Source organism: Topomyia yanbarensis, chromosome 1, assembly GCF_030247195.1.
Source record: "Topomyia yanbarensis strain Yona2022 chromosome 1, ASM3024719v1, whole genome shotgun sequence".
Lineage (NCBI taxonomy): Eukaryota > Metazoa > Arthropoda > Insecta > Diptera > Culicidae > Topomyia > Topomyia yanbarensis.
The window spans coordinates 75,336,288-75,363,554 of NC_080670.1; the positions used below are offsets into that span (position 1 = coordinate 75,336,288).

The 27,267-nt window shown below is 40.9% G+C and overlaps 3 protein-coding genes and 2 long non-coding RNA genes across 9 annotated transcripts; 1 reads left to right on the forward strand and 4 right to left on the reverse strand.

Moving 5' to 3' along the window:
- Positions 1-779: 779 nt before the first annotated feature.
- LOC131677960 (SAGA-associated factor 11 homolog) lies at positions 780-2,341 on the reverse strand. Its single transcript, XM_058958063.1, has 2 exons — positions 1,649-2,341; positions 780-1,579 (listed from the first exon to the last, which is right to left on the reverse strand). The coding sequence occupies exons 1-2, from the start codon at positions 2,007-2,009 to the stop codon at positions 1,398-1,400; spliced, it is 543 nt and encodes a 180-aa protein (XP_058814046.1). The 5' UTR covers positions 2,010-2,341; the 3' UTR covers positions 780-1,397.
- A 9,674-nt stretch (positions 2,342-12,015) lies between these two features.
- LOC131677961 (PAN2-PAN3 deadenylation complex catalytic subunit PAN2-like) lies at positions 12,016-15,131 on the reverse strand. 5 transcript variants are annotated; one of them, XR_009303502.1, is made up of 7 exons: positions 14,703-15,131; positions 14,572-14,640; positions 14,448-14,512; positions 14,175-14,387; positions 13,648-14,114; positions 13,356-13,516; positions 12,016-13,301 (listed from the first exon to the last, which is right to left on the reverse strand). XR_009303502.1 is itself a non-coding variant. In XM_058958064.1 (7 exons), the coding sequence occupies exons 5-7, from the start codon at positions 14,068-14,070 to the stop codon at positions 13,219-13,221; spliced, it is 663 nt and encodes a 220-aa protein (XP_058814047.1). In that variant the 5' UTR covers positions 14,071-14,114; positions 14,175-14,387; positions 14,448-14,512; positions 14,572-14,640; positions 14,703-15,131; the 3' UTR covers positions 12,016-13,218. The 5 variants fall into 5 exon arrangements, 4 of the variants coding, with proteins under 4 accessions (XP_058814047.1, XP_058814049.1, XP_058814048.1 ...); XM_058958064.1 differs by having other exon boundaries at positions 13,652-14,114; XM_058958066.1 differs by lacking the exon at positions 14,572-14,640 and having other exon boundaries at positions 13,652-14,114.
- Positions 15,132-15,311: 180 nt separating this feature from the next.
- Positions 15,312-17,904, reverse strand: LOC131696266 (uncharacterized). The gene is made up of 2 exons (XM_058984816.1): positions 15,383-17,904; positions 15,312-15,324 (listed from the first exon to the last, which is right to left on the reverse strand). The coding sequence occupies exons 1-2, from the start codon at positions 17,902-17,904 to the stop codon at positions 15,312-15,314; spliced, it is 2,535 nt and encodes an 844-aa protein (XP_058840799.1).
- A 3,854-nt stretch (positions 17,905-21,758) lies between these two features.
- Positions 21,759-25,041, forward strand: LOC131677963 (uncharacterized). Its single transcript, XR_009303503.1, has 2 exons — positions 21,759-22,338; positions 22,393-25,041. It is a non-coding gene; the product is annotated as an uncharacterized LOC131677963 (long non-coding RNA).
- LOC131677964 (uncharacterized) lies at positions 24,905-25,404 on the reverse strand. Its single transcript, XR_009303504.1, has 3 exons — positions 25,229-25,404; positions 25,098-25,166; positions 24,905-25,038 (listed from the first exon to the last, which is right to left on the reverse strand). It is a non-coding gene; the product is annotated as an uncharacterized LOC131677964 (long non-coding RNA).
- Positions 25,405-27,267: the final 1,863 nt, after the last annotated feature.

The following is a 27,267-nucleotide window of genomic DNA, read 5'->3' on the forward strand; positions in this document are numbered from 1 at the left end:
GAGTGCGAGATGCGAGAAACCTGCTTGCAGCATATTAAATGGAGCCTGTCAGAGTGAAAGCGGGTAGTCGGCGCCGATCCGCTCGGCTTTCACTCTGACATCACCCATTTGGTTTGCAGCAAGCAGGTTTCTCGCATTCTAATGTCAGTACCAGCCCTAGCTCAGCTTCTCGCCGCCACTCTGTAAGCACCCTTAGATAGATTGTCAAAGTCAATTTGACATGAGATTTTGACGTTCAGATGCTTTTTAGTTGGACAATGGTCTAACTAGCGGAGGTTCAACTAAAAAGCGGCCCGGTTAAAAAGTGTCCAACCAGCGAATCACAACTTTACTCTGCTGTAGTATGAAATGAGCAGATGATTAGTTCTATGTGAACTCGTTCGATGGCGTTACTGAACTGAAGACTGAATTTTGTCAAAGTGAATAGGGTCTGCATATATGCACCCCCACTGAGAAGTCCAAAAAATTGTTTCAAAATCGTTCAATACGGGTCCAATGATGGACGTTCGTTGAACGGTTATTTGGACGATGTTCAAATTGGTCCAACGAACGTTCTTCATTGGACGATTTTGAAACCAACCGTTCTTAGAGGGCCATAGTAACCAAATAGAAAATTAGAGGTAACTGTACCGATTCTCGGTCTATGTAATAAAACTCAAGCTTATTATTATACTCTATTATGTACTATATCTGGCTACTACAGAGTTGTGTGAGTTTCAATTAAAAATATATGCATAAGGACAATTCGGATCAAATAAAGTTTTTTTCCTATAAAAAAATAGTTTTATAATAGCATTATTATATATTAATGTGTCAATTTGTTTGGTTCCTAGTTAATTGAGATAATCAGTACATTATATCCCAGTAGGTTCAACCGGAATTCTGGATAGTTCTAATCACTATACCGGCTCCAGTGACAATCGATTCCAATTAGAATCGGTTGCCACTGGAGCCGGAATACTGATTGCAACCAGCCAGATTTCCGGCTCATTTTCCGCCTGAGCTTGTCTGGGATTGAGAGTCTATGCTCTTCACAATGTATGAATTTCGTACTATTTGATAGTTATTACAATAAGATTCTTAAATTCTAATTTAAATACACGCTGCGCACAATACTTTGACAAAATTTCAGCCAGCCTGGAGTTGTTTTTATTAATATTTTCTAGTGGCCAGATGATAGCGAAAAAATCTGATCCGATCAGGAACTGTGAGTGGAATTTATTTAAACGAAAACCCTTCATCGCAAAAGCTATCTCCTTGGGTATTTTTTAATCAATGGCTCTCGTACCTTGCGAACACCGAACACACTACTTACCCGTCTGTCCCTCATGCACACTTCTCGATCTAAGTCGACGCTTCCAAGGATTAACCACGTTTCGAATAACCGTCAATTATTTTCATGACGTCTTACCATTCTTCTTGCTTCCGTTGGTTCTAATTGGTGGAATTTTCTTCTTCCGTTTCTCACCAGACCAGTCTGCATCATCTTCATCATCCTCGTCAGCTCCAAAGTAGTTACTACCGTCTCTTGTATTGGCAAGTCGACGACTTGCAATGCGGGATGAATTACGACCCATCCCTGTCAGCAAAAAAATCTCAATTTTGTGCAAATCTATCATGACAAAATAACATCGAAACTTAAACTTACCCATACATTTCTCGAGATGTGGTGCAAACCTGGATGCGGCTACAATTCTGTTACAATTGGGACAATTGCAATCAATTGCTTTCTTGCTATTGGAAGACCCAAAGACGTCCATATCGGGTAAATCAACGATGGTATAAGGTTTGCAATCTTCCGGTTGACCCTCAATTGCTACGTTGGAGCCAGTCTTACTTGCGTGATGCATTTCAAACACTACACCTAAAATAGTTTCATCGATCAAGGATTCTAGTAGGTAAATCGCGGCTTTATCCCGAATGTCGGGATCGCTCATGAAACTTCTAAATTCACTCAACAACTCAGTTTCATCTGCATATTCGATGTGCAGTTGTTCGTTTTCGCTCATAGTTATTGCTAGATAAAAGTTATACAATGATACTAGAAATTATTCTCTGCAAATTCGAAAGTAAACAACCACGACCCGCAAACTCCGATCGGGTTCGAATTGTTTACTGATTGAAAACATTGAAGGCTGGATGTTGTTGGCTCGAATCAAAACTTGTCGAAAGTAAACAAAGTTCATTTCATATCGTCAACCTGGCGCCCAGGTGGTGAAATCAACGGAGTGCTGGAGCGTTGCCAAAAAAAAATCATTTCCAGATTCAATTTTACTAAACTTCCCAGTTTAACTCAGCCGGAATTCTGGCTGGTTCTAAATCGTATTCCGGCTCCGGTGACACAACCGATTCAAGTTAGAATGCACGCAGCGAAATTTCAAACGCTTAAACCAACAAAATTCATTTTTGATTTAATTGGTCAATCAATTATTGATTCAAAACTCATTGATTGTTGAATGTACACTGTTTTATTATTGAACTAACAATATTATTGTTACTTCAACTAAAATTTATTTTATGCTGGTCTTGCATAGTAGCAAACCAGCGTGTATTGTGTATTTTGTGTGTGTGTTCTATGCACGTATTTTTCTTCTACATACATGTAAGTAAGAAAACTAAAGTAAAACGACGTAAAGTAAATTTATTTACCGAAAACATAATTTTTGTTTTCACAAACTTCGCTACTCAGTCACAGGACAGTTGCGATGCTATTGCAACAATCATATTGGCGTACAGGATGCTCTCTGGGTAAGTGCTAATATTAAAATAATTCAAATATATTGAAAGTAACATCTTTCTATCTTTCAGAACAACCCTGAAATGAGAAAAGTTTTATCTGGCAAATGAACCTGTAAGATTTTCAAACGTTTCATTATAAATAAATTTTAAACCATTAAAACATATTTTGGTTTATTTTTATTGAAAAGAAACAAACATTTCAATAGTAATTGTTTGCTGTATTATTTGTTGCTTCAACAACAGAATATTGTTGAACTAATCGTGTTCACATCATTCGATCAATAACACAATGTCGATCGTTTCAACAATTTTATTGTTGATCCAACCCATAATGCGATTTGAATCTAGAAACGTCAAAACCAGAATTTATTGTAGAAATGACAATATTATGGATTGAATCAATTAGTGAATATTATTTGCCCTGAGAACTTCGAAAGAAACTCGATGGTAAATCGTGGAAAGGTATTTTTGTCGGATACTCGAATAACGGTTATCGAGTTTTGGATCCAAGACGGAAGCAAGTTGTAGTGGCACGAGATGTAGTTTTTGTCGAGGAAAAAGGCAAAAATAGTGATTCTGAATGCAGTGTAAGATATAATGAAATTACAGCGTGTTCCGGAGAATTAGAGCATGGTGATGAAGAGAATGAAGATGTAAATGTTTTCGAAGAAGAGGAAGAGGATAACGATGGAGAGTATGAAAGTTGTGCCGATGAGACGCTTCGTGAAGCAGGAACTCAAGAAGAGGTGGAAGCAACTGGAAGTGGTCGGAAATCACAACGAAATCGGAACGCTCCTTCTTGGCATCGTGATTTTGATATGGATGTCACTGGATATGCGTTAAATGCTATGAGCTATGTGAATAATTTACCAAGTTCGCTACGTGAGATGCAAAAACGAGAGGATTGGCCAAAGTGGAAGGCAGCTGTTGACGAAGAATTCGATGCACTGAGGCGGAACCAAACATGGATATTGATGAAACTTCCTGAAGGACGTTCCCAAATATCCTGTAAGTGGGTATTCAGTGTGAAGAAAAGTGAAAACGGAGAGGAAGATCGCGGCAAGGCTTGTGGCACGGGGATTTACACAGCGTCATGGATTTGACTATTCCGAAACGTATTCCCCTGTGGCAAAATTAGATGCACTACGTGCAGTTTTGGCCATCGCAAACCAAAAGAAGATGACTGTTCACCAAATGGATGTTAAGTCAGCTTTTCTGAATGGGACGATATCGGAAGACATCTACATGACCCAACCGGAAGGCTATGAAAAAGGAAGGCACCTAGTGTGTAAATTGAATAAATCGCTCTATGGGTTAAAGCAGTCCTCAAGAGCATGGAATAAGCGTTTCCTGTGTAAGCAAAATCGGATTTCGACGAAGTGCTAGCGATCAGTGTCTGTACATAAAGGGTACGGGAGAGAATCAACTTTTTCTAGTTCTATATGTGGATGATGTTTTACTTATTGGGCGACATTTGAAATTAGTGGAAGATGTGAAGAAGCACCTTTCGGCGGAATTTGAGATGACTGATGGAGGGGAAGTGAACTGTTTTCTCGGCATGAAAATTGAACGGAACGTTGAGGACAGGATTCTGCGAATTACTCAGCGCAGTTTCCTCGAAAGATTGTTAAAACGATTCGATATGAGCGACTGCAAACAGATATCAACGCCGATAGAGTGCAGATTGCGGCTGAATAAAGGAGAAGAATCGAAACGAACTAATAAACCGTATCGAGAGCTGATTGGTTGTTTAACATACGTAACATTAACATCGCGTCCTGACCTATGTGCGGCTGTGAATTACTTCAGCCAATTTCAGAGTTGTCCCACGGAAGAGCACTGGGTGCATCTGAAGCGTATTTTGAGGTACATCCGTGGCTCTGTTAATCTTGGACTAGAGTTTCATGGAGATGATGATGTGGCAACTATGGAAGCATACTCGGACGCAGACTGGGCTAATGACCTGGTAGATCGGCGGTCGCTGACAGGATTTGTTTTTCGAGTACACGGATGTACTGTCAGCTGGTTAACAAGGAAGCAACCAACGGTTTCCCTATCATCAACTGAAGCGGAGCTGGTTGCTTTATGCGTTACTGTGTGCCATGGAATATGGATGACTCGGTTGTTGAAGGAGCTAGGATTAAAATTGGAAGAACCAATAGTCTACTTTGAAGATAACCAGTCGACCATTCGAGTGGTGGAGGAAGAACGAGATGTCGGAAGATTAAAACATATTGATGTGAAATTTCGTTTTGTGCGGGAGCTTATTCAGCAAGGACAGATAAATGTGCGGTATACTCCAAGTGCAAATCAGCTTGCAGACGTTATGACAAAAGGATTACCAGTTAAAGCATTTCTGCAACATCGAGCCAATTTGGGAATGGCAGAGTATAAAATTGAGCGAGGGTGTTGAGGTACCAATTTCCTACCCCTTATTTTGTCTTGTAGTGTTACCCCTACCTTGTACGCAGCCTCTGCTATAATATAATAAAGTTACCCCATGAATAAACTTAATACTTTATCCTCGTATTATTTATTCCGGTTGAATGTTCCGTTTTCCCATAAGTGCTGCTGTGAAATGTTACTGAAGAACGCTGAAATTGTGGTTGTTTGCTGCTGTTGCGGTTGGGATGGCTGAATTATTATCGGCGTTAAGACAGACCTGTTTTGAGGTAAAGAACTTGTAGAAACCAAGACTGGGATTTGACAAAGCTGCGTTTTTGTGTATGGCTCCGATTTTACTAAACCAGGAGAACCCCCGAAGGTAAGTCCAGCCAGCAAATGAGCCCGTAATTTTTGCTGATTCTAGTTAGTGCCCAGCTCCAGTGACACAACCTATTCTAATTAGGATCGATTGTGTCACTGGAGCTGGATACTAACTAGAAACACCCAGAATTATATAAAATATTTGAGTACTTACCATTTCTTGTTTATGCAAAACCATTTTTTCATTGTTTATAATCACTCGCGGTAACTAGGCTACTTTGGTAATGGGTGTTCGAATTTTTTTTCGAACTTTCTACGATTCGAGTACAGTTATAACTTTTATAGATAATTATAAATAAATATAGGGAGTTATAAAAAGTATAAAACCAGGTGAAATATTTTTACAAAAGAGTGTCACGCCCTCGGCCACACCTCATATCTACACTCTCGGTTGCAATACAGCACATGAAATATATCACAACTACCCAGTCAAACTCATTCCGGGACCTGTTCGGATTTCTGAATGGAGTCAGTATGGATTCCAAATCCAATGCAATAACCGATTCCGACTCAGAATCGGTCGTTGCATTTGATTTGGAATCCATACTCACTCCATTCAAGATTCCGAATCAAATCCCGAATGGTTTGACCGGGCTGGATGTTGTTGGCTCGAATCAAAACTTGTCGAAAGTAAACAAAGTTCATTTCATATCGTCAACCTGGTGCCCAGGTGGTGAAATCAACGGAGTGCTGGAGCGTTGCCATAAAAAATCATTTCCAGATTCAATTTTACTAAACTTCCCAGTTTAACTCAGCCGGAATTCTGGCTGGTTCTAATTCGTATTCCGGCTCCGGTGACACAACCGATTCAAGTTAGAATGCACGCAGCAAAATTTCAAACGCTTAAACCAACAAAATTCATTTTTGATTTAATTGGTCAATCAATTATTGATTCAAAACTCATTGATTGTTGAATGTACACTGTTTTATTATTGAACTAACAATATTATTGTTACTTCAACTAAAATTTATTTTATGCTGGTCTTGCATAGTAGCAAACCAGCGTGTATTGTGTATTTTGTGTGTGTGTTCTATGCACGTATTTTTCTTCTACATACATGTAAGTAAGAAAACTAAAGTAAAACGACGTAAAGTAAATTTATTTACCAAAAACATAATTTTTGTTTTCACAAACTTCGCTACTCAGTCACAGGACAGTTGCGATGCTATTGCAACAATCATATTGGCGTACAGGATGCTCTCTGGGTAAGTGCTAATATTAAAATAATTCAAATATATTGAAAGTAACATCTTTCTATCTTTCAGAACAACCCTGAAATGAGAAAAGTTTTATCTGGCAAATGAACCTGTAAGATTTTCAAACGTTTCATTATAAATAAATTTTAAACCATTCAAACATATTTTGGTTTATTTTTATTGAAAAGAAACAAACATTTCAATAGTAATTGTTTGCTGTATTATTTGTTGCTTCAACAACAGAATATTGTTGAACTAATCGTGTTCACATCATTCGATCAATAACACAATGTCGATCGTTTCAACAATTTTATTGTTGATCCAACCCATAATGCGATTTGAATCTAGAAACGTCAAAACCAGAATTTATTGTAGAAATGACAATATTATGGATTGAATCAATTAGTGAATATTATTAGCCCTGAGATAATAATAATTATTATTGAGTTTGAACCAGAATATTGTTATATCTACAATATATTTTTCTGCGTGTGGGGATGTGAATGTTTCAGTTCCAGTTCTAGTTTGAAACTCCTATACAAAATAAAACGCTCCTGAACATGCCCTAAAACTGGAAATTTTAAAACTGGAACTTTCTGTCCCCAGCAGCAGTTTTAGCGGGTGTTCTATTCAGTTTAAAATTCATGTCTCGCCATGCCTTCAGCGTTACTGCATTCAAATTTATTTTTTCCCAGTCTATCGGTTCTAAGTGTCTCTGCTGAAAACTTTGCATGTAATTGAAACACAGTTCTAAACGTGTTTTAAATTCAGCAACAAATGGAACGGCGTCGTATAACAGTTTTAAATTTTGAAACAAAACTGTTCGAAATAATAAAACAAAACGCTCTGCTGGGGATGTGAATGTTTCAGTTTTAGTTCTACCACAGAGAACAGACGTCCATCTTCAGCATTCAACTTGTGTAAAATCTCTAACGGTTTCGAAGGTAGTTTGGATATCTAAACCAGGTGCGCTACTGTCGTCATGTTTTTTTGTGGCTGAGTGCGACAGAATTGACAGCGGTTATTCCTCTACCCAGTCAAACTAGTCCGGAACCGATTCGAACTTCCAGCATGAATTCCACCTCAAATGCGTCAACCGGTAGAGTCGGAATCGGTTGTTTTCTTTGAGCTAGATTCCATGCAGAATTCATCCAGAATTTCGAACCGGTTCCGGAATCGATTTGACGGATAGTTGGGATAGGTTGGTGTGGCGGCGCTAGTGTTTTTAGTATATTAATTCAAATGGTTACACACGTTTTTTAAATTGAAATGTTTGTTTCATTTCAATAAAAATAAACCAAAATATGTTTTAATGGTTTAAAATTTATAATGAAACGTTTGAAAATCTTACAGGTTCATTTGCCAGATAAAACTTTTCTCATTTCAGGGTTGTTCTGAAAGATAGAAAGATGTTACTTTCAATATATTTGAATTATTTTAATATTAGCACTTACCCAGAGAGCATCCTGTACGCCAATATGATTGTTGCAATAGCATCGCAACTGTCCTGTGACTGAGTAGCGAAGCACAGAGAACAGACATCCATGATCGAACAAAAATATTTAAAAAACGTGTGTAAACATTTGAATTAATATATGAAAAACACTAGCGCCGCCACACCAACCTATCCCAACTATCCGTCAAATCGATTCTGGAACCGGTTCGATGGATTCAGCATGGAATCTAGCTCAAAGAAAACAACCGATTCCGACTCTATCGGTTGACGAATTTGAGCTGGAATTCATGCTGGAAGTCCGAATCGGTTCCGGACTAGTTTGACTGGGTAGAGACATAACCGCCCTCTAAGAACGGTTGGTTTCAAAATCGTCCAATGAAGGACGTTCGTTGGACCAATTTGGACAACGTCCAAATAACCGTTCAACAAACGTCCATCGTTGGACCCGTGTTGAACGATTTTGAAACAATTTTTTGGACGTCTCAGTGGGCGCTGTCAATTCTGTCGCACTCAGCCACAAAAAAACATGACGACAGTAGCGCACCTGGTTTAGATATCCAAACTACCTTCGAAACCGTTGGAGATTTTACACAAGTTGAATGCTGAAGATGGACGTCTGTTCTCTGTGAGCGAAGTTTGTGAAAACAAAAATTATGTTTTTGGTAAATAAATTTACTTTACGTCGTTTTACTTTAGTTTTCTTACTTACATGTATGTAGAAGAAAAATACGTGCATAGAACACACACACAAAATACACAATACCCGCTGGTTTGCTACTATGCAAGACCAGCATAAAATAAATTTTAGTTGAAGTAACAATAATATTGTTAGTTCAATAATAAACAGTGTACATTCAACAATCAATGAGTTTTGAATCAATAATTGATTGACCAATTAAATCAAAAATGAATTTTGTTGGTTTAAGCGTTTGAAATTTCGCTGCGTGTAAACAAATTTGTTGTTTCTACGGCTACTAATCATAAGCGGCCCTTACACGTTCAATATTTTTGTCAATACGCGTATTGACGATATTGTTACAATATTTCAATCCCATTTGAAATCCACATCGTCAATACAAGTTTTTTCGATTACACGTACAATACTTTTGTCAATACTGCCTAGTATTGACAAAAATATTGAACATGTAAGGGCCGCCATATACAACCAAACAGGTTGAAAACATTTTGAAAGTTTGCTGCTGTATTGATATCTATAACCAATTATTAATTGGATCGGGTAATTCAACATTAAATTGCCTACAATAACGTTTCTTTACTCAGAATGTCTAAGATTGAAACATTTGAGATAATTTTCTCCTTTCGTTTCAGGATAAAAAAGGAATGAGTTGTCCAGCTATACTATTATATTGACGGCTATCCGAAACGAAACTTTGCAGTGATTACAATAATTATGAATGAACGATTTTGCCATCAGAGCAAAGGGTATGCAGTTTTCTTGGAGTCCTACCAACTCTTAACGTTATGCAGTAACAAACAATGCATATCCCTCCGGAAGTCGCTTTCGATTTCGATGGATTTTCAGAGCGGCGAGCACTCAGTGCACAAGCACGAGTGATGGAAGGATACTTTACACAAAGAACCACATAGTTCCGAAGAACAAATAGTTACCTTAGGTTACCTTGCCATGGAAGAAAAGATTTTGCTCGGCCTTGCTAAAAACTTGCACTGGTAGTTAGTTGTCAGATAAAAGCACCTTTAACAAGGATTCCTTCATAACTATGTCCATTATCGTTCAAATTCATAAATAGTATGCCAGCACGGATATGTCGCCATAAATATTCATTTCCGGTATTCAGATGAACCAGTCATTTCAGTAGAAGGTTAAATTCAAACCTGAAGAGGTATTATGTCGGACACTGAAAATGGATGGCCTGTGTACCAATAATAATTATTAATGGTGTCTCATATGGTAATTTACGACTCCAAACACCGTCCAAATCTTCCACGGAGAGGTGTTTTGGGAGATCGTCTTTACAAACGCTATTTTGTATTTTTCATAGAATTTTTTTCATTAGATCAAATATATGCAAGAAACAACGTGCCGTATTGTTTTGTCTTCCAAAAAATACCAATATTTCAAAGTTAGTCACTCGAGTATATTTCAAAAGATATATTGCTATTACTAGCTCTTGGGCCAAAGTGCGACCTACACCAACAGGGCCGAATTTCACATATGAAAGTGTATACACTTCATGTGCGAGCATTTACGTTTGGCCGATACAGGTATCGTGCCGGACAAGTGTCCATGTACGGTACTGAACAAAAGAGGTTATAACTACTAGAGGTCGCATGTCGCTGTTAACACTGAAAATTTACCATCTCGCTCTTACATATGTTAGGCCCACATATTGCCCGGGTTTACACCTGTCAAAGTAATGGGATACAATATGCTAGAGCGAGAACCCAAGTTTCAGTCCGTGAATACATGGGGACAGTAGCGCCTTACTCCCTCTAGTAGATATAATATCTTTTTAGTGAACGGTCACTGAATATGATCGGAAAGGTATATGTTTGGTATAGGTACACGCAGAAAAAAGATTTGTAGGTTCAATAAAATTATGCATTAAATTCAATAAATTAAATTATTGGTCGGGAGACAATAAAATTATTTATTGAATTCAATAAAATTTATTTATTGTTTCAATAAAACAAAATTATCGTTCCGTTTTTCAATAATTATTTTATTGAAACTAAAAGAAAATTATTGATGCTAAAAATGTATTTATTGAAAGCAAAAATTTGTTGTTGTTCTAATAAAAAAATATTTTCAAATCAATAAGTTTGTTTGTTAAAGTGATAAACAATAAATGATTGGATTCAATAACACATATTTTTGGTTTAAATATGCTAATTTTTTCTGCGTGTATGAATGCCTAAGTAGTACAAATCTAGGATAGGATCCGCCAGCTGGCTTCTTCTTATATTTTACTAATCCCTGTTGAAAACGACATACCCCACTCGACCAATGTTGCCAAAATATTTGTTTTGTTTCGGTCGTATATTTGTTCTGATTAAAATATTCTATATTATGTACTAATTTCATGCTTCTGGAAAAATCAAAGATTTAGTCTTTATATCCGCATTTAAACGATCATAACGTTTTTTCCATCGGAATACAGAAAAACAAAATAATATATATATTCGTTGTTGGACATTACGAAAAATATCTTCATGCCTCTTCATTTTTGTAAGTTGCTTTCTGAGTCAAGCAACCTCTGTCACAAGAATAATCTTCTCTGTTCGGATTTATTTTAAATATTCTAAAACTACTTTTCTGCAAGGTTTAATTTTTGTTTTGGAGCAATGTATAGGTTTGTTCCAGTACTACATGTGATCGTTTCGGAGAAAACAGCAGTAGAAAATACACGCTCCTATTTACACCGATGATCGATTCAGTTGAAAACTGTAAAATTCAACTGTATCGATAATAGCAAAGGAAGAACAAGAAGCGACTTCCGGGATAACTTTCTCCCTGTTTGCTCAGTACTTCCAATTTACTCGGTACTGGAACAAAGACAATTTTTACATGAAGTTCAAAATATTGTCATACTTACGCTACACAGCCTGTTGATTTCGAAAAGCGGCATTTTTGCATTACCCTAATAAAAAAGAATTATACACGAACATTAACCCATATAGTGCAACGATTCCACATATTGTTTGAATGATACCCTGAACAGGTCGTTAGGCTCTTATATCATACGATGTTTATTAGGGTATTCCACACACAGAACAGAATCCACGATAACCGCGCTACCGGATCTCTCGGGAACTTCAGTTCTGGATAATATGTTTGATTTCGTCTGCCAAATAATGCCTGCACTTCATCTCGAGAAAACAAAAAAATCAACACAGTTAACAATCGTCGTTTTATGTTTGATATCACAATATGACAACACTTCCAAGCAGCCCTTTAGTACTTTTAGTTTCCAAGCCGAAGGTTTGCCTATGTCACTTTCATCCAATCACGAGCTGGTTCAGAATTGGTTCAAAAACAGGGGACAGAGCTGGCGGATCCTATCCTAGGTACAAATATCAATGATGCTAATATTATTTGTCGTTGTTTCCGATTTGAGTGATATGCTTTCTGGATCCTTTTGACTGTTCCTTTATGCTAAAGAGGGATGAATAATAAACGTGTAAAATAAAGAACCAAGATTTTTGTAATTTGTGTCCATAAACGCTGTGTATTTTCAAGCGGAAACAAAATATGCTAACAGTTGACAACGCTGCTAGAAACGTGAAGTTCATAGGATAATATTTGTTTGATCGGTTGGATTAAAGGCTGAGTGGACGAAACTGTTGAAGGATTTTGGTTCCGATTAAGCCTAAGGAGCATGTAGCAATAGTTCATTCCGTTCCTTCCCGCTGTTTCTCCATTAGTTTCTGGACAAAGTCCACCCGCATTTTGAACAGGTCCTTCGCACTTCGTTCAACTGTGTAAATTGCTTACTTCGAAATGATAGCGTATTTTTGTAGGACCTGTTCAGCGTCGTCAGTCTCTTGTTGCTAAAGTTAGCAACCAGATCGCCTGGTTCCGGATAATTTTGTCAGATAATCGACAACCTGCTCCTGAAAGGAGATGTAATCATCGACGGAGGGAACTCCTTCATGTTTACCTAGCCCGCGGATACACGTGATTCTAGCCACACTCATGTGACGAGGTTTTATGGTGGACATTTTACCATCGGACCGGACTTTCCTCCGCATCCATTGCCACCAAGTCCCCCAACAGAAAGATCTAATTTTTATCCAACGGTTTAAAATGGTTGTCCCCTCGGATTTCGCCGGAGTTTGGTTCGGCAACAGATCATTTGTGAATGGATTTACGTACTGAGTCAAACATTCCTTGTTCACTCCTTGTTCGTTCCTGAGTGCTGTACTGGTGTAAATCAGAACATGGAATCTTCCAATCCAGTGCAAACCAAACCGCTTCTTGCACGGAAACCAGGGAATACTAAAATCATTGAATATGTACCAGTCTCCTCCACTTCGATCCGTTTTGAGATCTCTCTAGCTCTTTCGTACGTGCACCAAAGCTACCATATTACACTGAGTTCTGTCATTGATGTAGCAAACGGCCGCCGACAAGCGATACTTTTCGATTTTCGGAACGGCATATCTGAAATGTAAAAGATTTCAAATGGTTGCTACTACGAAATATGCTCTGACTCACTTAGTTTGCAGCTTTCGTGAGCATCAGAGCCTTCATCAGTTTTTAACGATCCAATTTCCAAATTCTCCTTCTCATCCAACGTCATTCGGAAGCCCAGCGGGAACCATGATTTCTGCTGGCCTTGATTAGACGCATTCGAGTTGAACGACGGTGGGGGTTTTCTGTAATAACAGCGTAAAATATTAAAAGACATGTCAGAACAACATTCAGGTTCAAGGAATCTTATCCGGATGGAAAAAGTGACAATCTACCCGAGAGCAGTGCATCCCGCAACGACACATTTTCCCATTACCTACGTTTGCACCATTTCGCGAGCCCACATCGACACTTGGGCAGAGGGTCGCAGCATTTGTTTCTTTAGATATTCAAGTTCTTTGTTTATCTCCAGACTGCAGTTAACCGATAGAATTTCCGGCAGATCAGCCACACGACTCTTTTGATTAGTGAGGGTGAACTTGTTGCACTTCTCACACCAGGCCGGTGTAGTTTTTTCAACGGACATATATTTTTTCAAACATGACGCAAATGTTCCGTCGACATGTCGGTTGTTGGTATTGGTTGGATACAGTAGATTGCACACCAGAAGGATATTATTTGTGACACTTTCGGTGTTGAACTCAAGGCAACGTTGAGTAGTTTTTTGTTGAGTGCCTAACAGGCGACTGATTTCCGTTTCATCCTTGTTACTACGAGTAGGTTGTGCATCTTTTGCCATCTCAGTATAGATGTCAGTTTCGGCTGCCAACGTCGGATCGTAATCTAACGAGAAGAGGTTATATTGTGCGAGAAGAGATTATTTAAAGAAACCACCCAACTTACCACTACTGGTTACTAAGCGTTGAAACTTGTCATTGTTAGCATCATACTGCTTAACTTCGCTGTCCAAGCATTTCTGATGATCTTCCAGGTGGTGTATCTACGCCCCGGAACGAACGGTCGTGGTTAAAAGGATAGTTGTATTCTTCGCATACTGTTGGTGATAGAAACGAGACTGCCGAGTTTGTGAAGACTTTATTGAAGAATTACAAATTTCTACAACGAAGAGAAACATTGTAGGTTAGGGTTCTTGGAATAAAGGACTATTGTACTCACTGTAGTAGCCCTTCGCTATCACGCAACAATTCAATCAGCGAAATAAAGTGCTTATTCGTAGAAACCTTTGTAAATATGTTTTAAAATTAGTTTAAGTTAGGCTAAGTAGATATTTCAATTGTACCTGTCCTGATGTTTTAATTAATAAATTTAGGTTACGTTTTCCTAAAGCCTTTTAACTTTACCGTAGGTCCTATTTTAGGGCAAATTCATGTTTAATTCGACTGTATTTAGTTTAGCGTAATTAATTCTTACCGAGTAAATGTAGAGATAGTTGTACAGCGGAATGTAGTAATAAATTTTTAGGTTTAAGTTAGAATAATAAATTTTAACGATTCGCCTCGCGCAATGAATTTTTTATATATGAAGCTTCGTCACACCGGTGTGACCTTTTGATAGTCGATCCACTTGTCAGTGGTTGGGTAGGGCTGACCTTATGGTAGTCGATCCTCCTGTCAACCGTTGGGTAGGGCTGGCGTTCGCGATCGTCTCGAAGCAGGGGTGTGCACGGCGCGGTGATCGACGTTGCGCAACTAACACTCCCCCCTTCAATGCAGCGAAGATCCGCATGAGATGCATTCCTTCCTACGTCAACGTCGAGTACCGCAAGCTTAACTGTTGGTCGCTCATATATTCCGTTAGACGTTTGCAGTGTGGCCCACCTGACTTGCCCATCTGGTGAAACCTTGGTAGCAATCACCCGTCCTTTGGGCCAGCAATTGCGAGGAAGCCTTTCGTCGACGATGAGTACAATGTCGTTGATCTCGATTGGCTTCACTTTCGTGAACCACTTTGTTCTGCGGATCAGAGAAGGAAGGTAGTCACGGAGCCACTGACGCCAGAACTGGTTTGCCATGGTTTGCGCTAGTTGCCAGTTCTGTTTCAAAAATTCAGGGTTGTCGTCGAAACAAGTCCATGGAGTCAGTCCATTAGACGATCCAAAGATGAAGTGGTTCGGTGTTAATACGGGAGATTGATCATCATCAAGTGGAATATCGGTCAGAGGTCGTGAGTTCACGATGCATTCTACTTCTATGAGTGTGCTCCTTAGACTTTCATCGGTTGGCAAACGATTTGGAAGCAGCTTACTCAGATTTTGTTTGACTGTGCGAATTAGCCTTTCCCATGCTCCTCCCATATGAGGAGACAGGGGAGGGATGAAACTCCACTTCGTGTGTGGCGTGGTAAACTCTGCTACAATCTTCTCGTGGTTCAGCTCGGCGAGTGCTGGTTTTAGTTCCTTGTTAGCTCCGACAAAGTTTGTACCACGGTCGCTATATATGGTGATTGGTGCTCCTCTCCGGGCGATTACGTTGCGTAGAGCCATAATGCATGAGTCAGCTGTGAGAGAATGTGCAACTGCTAAATGGATGGCACGTACGGTGAGGCAGGTTACGAGGACACCCCAGCGTTTCTCCGTTCGACGACCAATGCGTACTGTCATTGGACCGAAGTAGTCCACCCCGATGTGGCTGATAGGGCGGCTGTAGGCTGCTAGGCGTGAGGCTGGTAGGTCGCTCATCATCGGTGCCCGCGGACGAGCGCGTTCATTTTTGTAGAACTGGCAGCTGTTGCGTACTGACTTGTAGAGGACCTTCAAACGGGGAATGTAGTAGCGTTGTTTCACCTCATTTATTATGGTCTCGTGATTTTGATGTAGAAACCTTTGATGAGCGTCCATCGCCAGAAGTTTGGTTACGCTATGTTTTCGGGGTAGAATGATTGGATTAGCTACACTACTATCAATAAACTTACAAGCGTTCGTTCGCCCGCGATTCCTTAGGACCCCCTTCTCATCTATGAACGGATGAAGACCAAAAAGCGGATTGCTTTTGCATATTTTGTTTTTCAAATGCTCTGGTTGGTTTGCGGACAAAATAGCAATCTCCTCGCTGTAAACGCTTCTCTGGGCGATCTGGTATAAGTAGGACTCGGCCTGGACTAACTCGTCGTGTGTGAGCGGTCCAGTGGATTTGGGAATATTGTGAATAGGACGCTGGAAGTTACTAATCGCTCTGAATACGTATGCTGTGGTTTTCATAAGAGCGCTCCATTGGCTAAATCTGTCTACATCGATAATCGGTTCGGGAACCTTAATGTGAAGTTGCAGGTGTGGACGTAACTCTTTGTCGATAGCTCCAAACGTTGGCAATCTGGGTGGCCACTCTTCTTTTGATTTCCATAGAAAATCGAGTCCGCGAAACCATCGACTAGAGTTGCTTAGGTCCGGAGTGCTTTTCCACTTAGTTCCATCATCTGCTAGGTTTAGTTTCGTCGGAACCCATCGCCATTCTGGTAGATTGGTCGTTTCAAGGATTTCACTAATTTGCGTTCCGACGTATTGGCTGTACCGACGATGATCCGAATAGAGCCAGCACATGACATCTCTGGAGTCTGTCCAGAAGTAGCGTTGCTGGACCTTTATAGAGAGCGACCCCATAATTGTATCCGCCAGTCTTACTCCAATAACGGCTGCTTGTAGTTCGGACCGGGGTATTGATAGAAATTTTAGTGGTGCAACCCTGGTTTTTGCCCCAACTAGTGCGCATTCAACTGTGTTCCCTTCTTGGAAGCGTAGGTAGACAACTGCTGCAAATCCATTCTCACTCGCGTCTACAAATGTATGAATTTCAACGAGGTTACTTTTTTTTACTGATGTAGTAGTCCGGAAGCATCGGGGTATTTTAATATCGGCCACTCGAGGTAGGATCTGTAACCATTTGAGCCATTTTTGAAAATGAGAGTCGTGGATTTGCTCATCCCAGTCGATGGATGCTCTCCAGATTTCTTGTAAAAGGATACGGAGGAACATCACGTAGTGGCTGATCAGGCCGAGCGGGTCAAAGACCATCATCAACGTGCGTAAGACCTCACGTTTCGTCGGTCGCTTTTTTCCGGATAGTAGGTCGGGATCATGTCTGGTAGACAGCTTGTACGTAAAACAATCTGCAGTAGTATCCCACCACATCCCAAGAACTTTCTCGGTTGTGTCTACTTCTCCAATGCTCATGCTTTTTTCCGCAGTTTCCTGTCCTTCTAAAGCAGCAACGACTGCCGGTGAATTTGAGACCCAGTTTCGCATCTCAAAGCCTCCGGATTCGTGTATTTTTTTTACCCCAGCTGCTAGTTGTACTGCTTTCTCCTCCGTTTCTGCACTGATCAGCATGTCATCAACGTAGTGCTGGTGAACGATAGCGTGAACGGCATCCGGGTCTTCGTGCTCGAATTTCCTTGCGTGGGCGTTTTTAACAAACTGTGCTGTACTGGGGGAGCAGCACGCCCCGAACGACATGACCTGCATAACATACGTGCTGGGATTTTTGTCAGCTACCTTCTCCTTCCACAGAAAACGTTGATAGTGCTGATCCGCAGGTCTCATCCGGACTTGATGATACATTTCCCGGATGTCCCCGGAAACCGCCACACGGAACTCACGAAATTGAATCAGGACGGACATTAAAGACGTTAGCTGATCGGGTCCCTTGAGAAGTACGGAATTCAATGAGACTCCGTATGAAGTAGCGGCCGCGTCTCAGACGAGTCTTATTTTGCCGGGTTTGTTAGGGTTCACTACCGGAAACATCGGAAGGTACCAAACTCGTTCACGAGATGTCTTTAGTTCCTCTTCAGTAAGTTTCCTAATATAGCTTTTGCCTAGGTAGTCGTTAATTTTTGAGGTCAGTTCCTGAGCTAGGTTGTCATCCCTCTGCATCCGCCGATCGAGGCATTCCCATCGCCGTAGCGCCATTGCCCTGCTGTCCGGGAGTCTGACGTTATCGTATCGCCATAGAAGGCCGGACTCGTAACGACCTTTCGTATATCTGGTCAACGATTGCAGCAGCTCATTCGCTCTTTGATCGTCGTTGGATAGTAGCAGTTTGTTTGGTTTACTAATTCCAAGACTATCGAGCGAGAAGTACCGTTTCATGGCTTCGTGCAGTACCTCGTCTGATGTCATCTCGCATTGACATAATTGAAAATTGTGATGATTGATTTGGCTGGTGCCATTTCTCGCGCTGGAGCAGCATCCATAAATCATCCACCCTAGCCGAGTTTTGACTGCTATGGGTTCATTCGGCTTACCTTCACGGTAGTTCATCACGTTTCCCAAGCTGGCGTGATCGAGCCCAATGAGAAGTCGGGGGCTGACTTCCTGGTACGATTCCACCGGCAAACCCACCAGATGTCGGTACTTTGCTAGCATCTCCGGCATCAGTAACGTCTGCGGCCGAAGCCCTAGACTTCCGACTGTGTGTACTTCGCGAAGCGAAAGCTTCTTGGAGGGGTTTGTGACGCTTGAAATCTGGAAGTTTACTTTCTGAGACAGATCTTCCGTTCTGTAAGCGCCACCGGTCCATCGCAGGCATAGAGACTTTGTGGGTCCTTGTACTCCCAATTCGTCAGCTAAACTCTGCTCCATCAGCGTGAGTTCAGATCCGTCGTCTATAAAGGCATAGGTTCGTACCATCTTTGATGGACCATAAAGGAGAACTGGTACGATTCTGAACAGGATCTCGGACTGCCCTTGGTGAACGTTACAACTTGTGCTGGTAGCATGATTCCTTTGAGTTTGTGGAGCTGCTCTGGCCGGGGTGGAGGATGATGTCGACGAGTGCTTTCCTTCATCGTGTAGAAGATGATGGTGCAGGTATGAGCAGCCGTCGGTACCGCACACCCTTTTCTGTTTGCACGGGCCATTGTGCTTTCGTAAGCACTTCCGACAAACTTTACACTCCCGCACTACTGCCCACTTTGAATCATAGCTAAGCTCCTTGAATCGTTTGCACTGTGCGAGCGTTAAACAGATTCCTTTGCATCCGACGCATACTTTGCCTGACTCCTTTGGAGTATAAGTTCTGCTCACCATTGGGGCGTTCGAAAGTTTTCGGTGTGACTGACAGTCCTCTTCTGCATGAAGATTCAAAAAACCATCTCTTTTTGCTGTCCTGTGTCGATTATCACCGCCGGCCAGGATTGAAACGGTGCTGGCATCCTCAGCAACGAAGCGTAGCCACATACTGAAATCCTGGAGATTTGGGTTAGGGTTGTTCCGGGAGTTTCTTGCCCAGTCCAGCTTTAACGTCGGTGGCAACCTTTCCACCAACTCGTACCTCAGGGACGCATTGTACATGAAATCTCCTATCTCACAGGCTTCTACCGTTGCAACTAGATTCTCTACGCTGAGCGCGAAATGGATCACAGTGTCTAGCTTTTCAATGACAGGCGATGGCAATGAGCGGATCTTCCTTGCTTGTATGATTGTTTCCGGTCGTCCATATAGCATCTTCAGGGTGGACATTATTCCGTGCACGTTCGATGGGTGTAGCAGGCGGCACTTTACTGCTTCCAACGCCTTTCCTTTGAGGCACTTCCGCAGCTTGAGCATGTTTTCCTCGTTCGAAAATCCGCAAAGCTGAGTCGAAGAATTGAAAATCGAAAAGAAGAGCGGCCAGTCTTCTGGATTCCCACCGAAGTCTGGTAGGTCTTTTGATACGGCCTGCCTAGCGGCTAGCTGGCTTCGATTCAGCGTATATGTGAAGTCCTCGTTGTCCATCCCAATTGCGGGGGGTATGATTCTTTGCCGCGATTGAGGTACTGGAGTAGATCCTTGTCCGGGGACGAAATCTAAACCATCCGTAAACGTTTCGGTCTCCCTCCGATTCAGACGCTGCGTACGCACATCGGAGCGGCAGTTTGGATAGCTCTGTGCTCGCGGTTGATTTCGAATTGATTCTTCGCGGAGGTTCGACGGAGGAACTGGTCGTTCGAACGTTCTGTCTTGGGCTATAGGGGGTTTAATCATTGCTGATCTCTGTGCCCACGCTTCGGAGATAGTTACCCGTTGCTCTAAAGCTCTGGGGTTCGTCAGACCACGTTCAGCAACCGAAATGCCCACGTGCATGTTACCTTGAGGGTTTCGGGAGTTTCCCATAGGGTCTGCAACCGCAGTCGGAGCTCTACGCTCTATAGTCAGTAGCTCGTTGACTAGTCGTGCTACATGATCAATGTGTTCTTGCCGCGGCTCTTGCAGAGGATCTTTCTGCCTTTGGGGTACCTGAGATTTGCGGGATAAATGTTCGTCCTCCGGGTCTACGTCAACAAGGCCTGAGTCATCACCGCAATTTTCCGTATCTTCTATCCACTGCTGTACTTTGGTCGCATTATCTAGTATAGAATCCGGATTGCTCACCTGAGATGAGTTCTCGCTCTCCAGATCTCTCAGTAGACTATACTTCTGCTCCAGATACTTCAACTGACATTTACGCTCCTCCTCAAGCTTCTGCAGCTGTAGCTCGATTTTCCTTCTATCGCTGCGTTTACTTGATTTCCCGGTCGATTTTGCCGAAACGGTGACGTCAGGCGGTAGACTTTGCTTCGAATGATTCTCACTGATCTCCTTCGTCTCAAGGGCATCTTTCGGTACCGGGATTGCGGTGTTTGTTTTGATTTTAAGCACGCTTGCACATCCAGGGCACGACCAGTTTATTTCTTCAACTGACTGGCTCACTTCGACGCACGAGAAATGGTACCAAAAATCGCATACGTCACACTGTACCATTCTATGGTTATCGGGCTCATCGCATAATCGGCAGCTATTAAGTCGGCTCTTGCGAACGCGGCGGGTTTCGCCTAACATAGCTGTTTTTTATCTTGACATAGGCCGCCTTCATATTCGTTTTGTTCGGCGCTCTAATTTGCACTTTAGGAATGGCTCCTTTTCCAACACACTTCTTTTTGGTGACGATCGTTCTGGATGGTACAAGAACTTCAACAGCCGCCTGAGACCCATTTTGGGATTGGACTACCTTTTTCGGTACTGACGACACCAGCTGAGATCTAGAATCGGCCTGGGCGTCATTCTACAACTGACTAGGCGTCTCCGGGTGAACCGGATTGTTAACGTTGTTCTTAGTCGTACCGCTTGCACGAGTCGAACTACCTTCCGCACTGATGGATCGTCGCATTTCAAAACGCAGTGTGACTATCTGCTCGCCACTCCTTCGATACAAAATTTGTAAATTTGTTGGTGATAGAAACGAGACTGCCGAGTTTGTGAAGACTTTATTGAAGAATTACAAATTTCTACAACGAAGAGAAACATTGTAGGTTAGGGTTCTTGGAATAAAGGACTATTGTACCAAATACAAATATGTTAATACGGAATGCTCGCATGATTTTTCGAGGACACGTTTTAAGCTACCCTGTACCTGGAAAGGTACAGTGTCAAAGTGACAGTGTACTTTGATGAAATATTGCTAAAACTGGCGTCACTGCAAAAATTGTTTTTGCTTTTCTGACATATTCAAATGTTTCAGTTATTTTCCTGGAGCCTTGGCTGACGAAAAGTGCTAACGTTGAAAATAAGATCTATTTTATATGGACGAACGTGTGGTATACAGTTAAAGGGCACTTTCCCAAAATGCCGAGACAATTTCACATAATAATTTTGCTACAAACTAGTTTTCGCTAGTATGCGACTGCTTGTGCCGTACCGTTTTTCATTTCAACTCACCCGTCACAACTGTTACAAGTATGCTTCTGCTCACCAGTAGTGATTAGTGTTGATCCAGATGATAACCTTCAGTGAAATGCCGGTGTTGAAGCGCCTTGTTGTTTTGGTGCATTGTTAAGCGTATTTTGCTTGACAGACAAACCAGTAAGCAGATTTGACTAACAAACGGACATCATTGGAATGACCTCAGACAGTGCCAATCAGATTTACACCACGAAAAATAGAATTTCCTGGTTTTAATCAAATCTACACTTAGTCGATAAAATTGCTGAATGCAGTTCCACCGTCAGATCTTGTATTAAAATTCTGAAAAAATGAATGCTTTTCTTGATGAACTACTGCCAAAACTGCCGTCCGAAGAAAACATTCTGTGGGAAGGTAAGTTTAAGATAAGTTTGTCGGCTAAAATATATATGCCATGTCATTTTGTAGTAAATCGCAACACCTCAGAAGAGACTCTCCAAAAGAAGTGTGAAATATCGGGAAAAATCACATTCAAGCAGCTCCGGCAACATATCAGCAGCGTTTCTAGTCGGATACAAGGAAGAAAATCAGAAACGATTTGTCACTAGCGAAAAATGCTTCGCCCGTTAGAGCGATTTCAGAAAGTTTCACGTGCCTATCCAAACCATGTTTGACGATGATTTTATGAAAGTTTGCAGGGCAGTTCAAATCAACAAGTTGAGAAGGTCTGAGGGAGGCTATGTAAAGGATGTGTTGGGAATATTCATTAAAAAGGCGGAAGGCGGTTTAATTCAATCAATTTCCTTTTGATTATATTTACTACTGTAGCTTGCAGGTGCTATAATCTAGGCTAAATCGCCAGTTACCCCAATCAATCCGATATCCATCACGAACATCTCACAAGTAGCCAAGGCCAGTGGTTATCCGGACGTTTCTATAGGTAGAACCTTGTGTGAGCACAATGAACGATTTCCTTATCCGGGATGATGCATTAGAAGAACTGCGTAATACAGGCTGATAATAATAAGGCGTAATATAAGGCTGATAGTCAAATTAATTGGCTTAACATATGTAAGTGTGACACAGTTATTCTGAGTAGTACTTTTATTTTGTAAAAACATTGCTTCAAGCGTAATTCCCACTATATTGGGCTCTACATAGGACGAAATACAACCGGAACTCGTTCGCGCGTCGGGTTTCATTTGTTGAAGGTATGTTCATAAGACCGTACTTCTCAGACAGACTTGACACGTCAGGTAACACAGTTCGCTCAGCAGCCATCTTTTTCATACGCTGATTTTTTTCTAAATAAACTGTCAACGTATTCTAAATTCTTTATACTCTAAAATAGCCAACATTCCCCAAATCAACAAAGCGAACGCCGGATTGAACAAACTAACATTTATTGATAAAACGAACTGATTAGGCTCGCAGTACAAACCGGTAGCTTAAGCGGACTTCCAATGATAATTGCACGCTTTTTTTATTTGGACAGAAATTGAATTTACTTGTACGGTTTCAGTTCATCGTGGAATATCCTTTTAAGGGCCAGTACTTCGAAGTTGCGATCATGTTGATAAACGGGTAAGATGCTGAACGAACATCAATTCGACAGTATCATTTTCAACTGACTTGTCCGGTAACGTGATCACTTATGTAAGTTCTCGCCGTGTTCTTAATTTATCGTCCATGTTTTACCCTAATATGCCTGATTCTTCCATGTCCCAATCGTTTGTGGAGTACCGAACAAATTGTTGCGTATCTACGAATTGTGTTGATTAGGTTCAACACGATGTTAATTAATTCGTGATATTTTGCACAGCAGTGAACCTCACGAGTTCAACAGAATAATCAGAGAACGCAGCGTTAATTGTCTAGTTTAGAGACTTTAGTGATAGAGGTCCAATTTTAATGCGGATTTTTGCCAAAACGGTGTATTTTAACCTGAATAAACCGAATCCGAGAGCGGAAATGTAACATTATTAACCAAAGTTTGGTAAACTGAAAAAAATAATTTGTGCTTAATAATACCCATAATAGCGACAGTGATTTAACCAATGAGCTTATGCTGGGAGCTAGTGTGATGCGGCTTGGCCGCATATCCGAGGCCAAGGATCCGAAGTGGCGCAAAGCCGCTGAGGATCTGTTGGACGAGACATTGATTAACCCGTAGTTGGAATTGCAAGCGAACCTGTGATCCTCTCGTGTACCCGGTTTACTCAAACATAGGGGCTATAGCTAGTTAAAAGCCGACTGAGCGGTAGCGTAGTAAGTGTTCGGTTGACTAATGTGGCTACGCCACATCGCTTTCTGGTGCACTGTCCGACTTCGCTACCCCAAATCCTTCGGATCCTTGGCCGCGGATATGCGGCCAAGCCGCATCACACTAGCTCCCAGCATAAGCTCATTGGTTAAAGCACTGTCGCTATTATTTTATCAGTTTACCAAACTTTGGTTAATAATTTTACATTTCCGCACTCGGATTCGGTTTATTTAGGTTAAAATTAACCTATCAATAAAGTCTCTAAACTAGACAATTACCAACGCAGCATTGAACTTCTAAAGCAGCGTTCGCTAGATTGAAGGAATACCGGTGACGATAGCAAAATGGTTTTGGTATGTCTATTGCTACAAGACTGGTTGGATCGGCTGCTATTCATCCTGCGATTGCTCCATCAATATCTACTGAAACAGGAGTAAGGTTCCATTATTACTGTCTAGTTTTGCTAGAAGATTCACAGTAAATATTTGTAACCTTATACATACTCACGATACAATCAATGCTGGCCGGCAGCAGTTTACATCGCATGGTACCAAATTTTTCACAAAAAACCTAAACAAATGTTGTCAAAAAACAGACCTAAGAACGACATGCTTTGATCGAATCTTTCAAAACGTGTTGCCATTTCGTACTGTTTTTCAGTATTGGCAACTTGTCAAACAATATTCATGCATAGGGTTCTTTAAATCTAGTTTTCGGTGAGTCATAAAATGATCACCCTTTTGTATGGAACCTTGGCGTATTTAATTTGTATTTGATTGTACTCACTGTAGTAGCCCTTCGCTATCACGCAACAATTCAAACAGCGAAATAAAGTGCTTATTCGTAGAAACCTTTGTAAATATGTTTTAAAATTAGTTTAAGTTAGGCTAAGTAGATATTTCAATTGTACCTGTCCTGATGTTTTAATTAATAAATTTAGGTTACGTTTTCCTAAAGCCTTTTAACTTTACCGTAGGTCCTATTTTAGGGCAAATTCATGTTTAATTCGACTGTATTTAGTTTAGCGTAATTAATTCTTACCGAGTAAATGTAGAGATAGTTGTACAGCGGAATGTAGTAATAAATTTTTAGGTTTAAGTTAGAATAATAAATTTTAACGATTCGCCTCGCGCAATGAATTTTTTATATATAAAGCTTCGTCACACCGGTGTGACCTTTTGATAGTCGATCCTCTTGTCAGTGGTTGGGTAGGGCTGACCTTATGGTAGTCGATCCTCCTGTCAACCGTTGGGTAGGGCTGGTGTTCGCGATCGTCTCGAAGCAGGGGTGTGCACGGCGCGGTGATCGACGTTGCGCAACTAACACATACCACTAACCGTATCGTGGGGAATTAAACTTTCCTTCTTCTTCATAGCGTCAAATAGCTCGTAGTGCATATATGGTGTAGGCTAAATTGATTCCAGTTTTGAATTAGACTGATCAGATTGATGTTAGGATTGTTTTCGACCCGAAGAAAGTATCAACCCAAGGGCAGCTGCTTCCGGAACGATCGTTGAAAATTGATGGCCTGGCAGGGTTAATTTGAGGTTCCAGCCACGACACGATTTTTTTCAGCATATGCGAAACTATATCGAACCACAAATCCCCACAGAAATATAAACAAATGTCAACAAAAAATAAACTTAAGAACGGCATGCTCTGATTGGATTTATCAAAATGTGTTGCCATTTCATATTACTTTTTAGTGTGTGTTAGTTACCAAGCAACATCCATGCATAGGGTTCATTAAATCTAGTTTTCGGAGAGCCAAAAAATGATTACCCTTTTGTATGGGACCTTGGCGTATTTAATTTGTATTTGGTTCTATAATATAAAACTGGAAATTTTAAAACTGGAACTTTCTGTCCCCAGCAGCAGTTTTAGCAGGTGTTCTATTCACTTTAAAATTCATGTCTCGCTATGCCTTCAGCGTTACTGCATTCAAATTTATTTTTCCCCAGTCTATCTGTTCTAAGTGTCTCTGCTGAAAACTTTGCATGTATTTAAAACACTGTTCTAAACGTGTTTTAAAATCAGCAACAAATAGAACGGCGTCGTATTACAGTTTTAAATTTTGAAACAAATCTGTTCACAATAATAAAACAAAACGCTCTGCTGGGGATGTGAAAGTTTCAGTTCCAGTTCTACTCTGAAACTCCTATATAAAATAAAACGCTCCTGAACATGCCCTTACGGACGTTTACTTCGAATAAACCGATTAAATTAACTATGACCGAACCGAAAGAAAACTTATGGCAACAGGAAGGCCCACTACGTCATTTGTTTGTGCTTTTCTTCTTCATATCCTCTTGTTTTTTCGGCTTCATCAAAGAAAAATGACAACCGCACTCACACATAGAAAAAAAATGTGCACACCTGTATCCGTCTTGATGTTCGTCAGCATTTTTTTGACTGGGCCGTATGGTTGTAAACACGCTTACCCGGTCAAAAAATGCGGACGAACATCCCCACTGAGAAGTCCAAAAAATTGTTTCAAAATCGTTCAACCAGAGATGCCAGATTTGCAGATAAGTCTGCAAATTCGCAGACTTTTAATTTAAGCTGCAGATTTTTTGGATGACGCAGATATTTGCAGATTTTCTAGTTTGGTTGCAGATATTTTCAGATTTTTATGTTTTGTTGCAGATATTTGCAGATTTTTGAATATAAAGGCTCTTGGTTACACTAGCTTTCCTGACATTTTTTGTACTTCCCAGACTTTTAAAATTATTATTGCAGACATTTGAAAAATGTACCTGGCATCTCTGCGTTCAACACGGGTCCAATGATGGACGTTCGTTGAACGGTTATTTGGACGATGTTCAAATTGGTCCAACGAACGTTCTTCATTGGACGATTTTGAAACCAACCGTTCTTAGAGGGTCGTCAGGCGATTTAAACGAGTTGAACCCAGAGAACAGACGTCCATCTTCAGCATTCAACTTGTGTAAAATCTCTAACGGTTTCGAAGGTAGTTTGGATATCTAAACCAGGTGCGCTACTGTCACCATGTTTTTTTGTGGCTGAGTGCGACAGAATTGACAGCGGTTATTCCTCTACCCAGTCAAACTAGTCCGGAA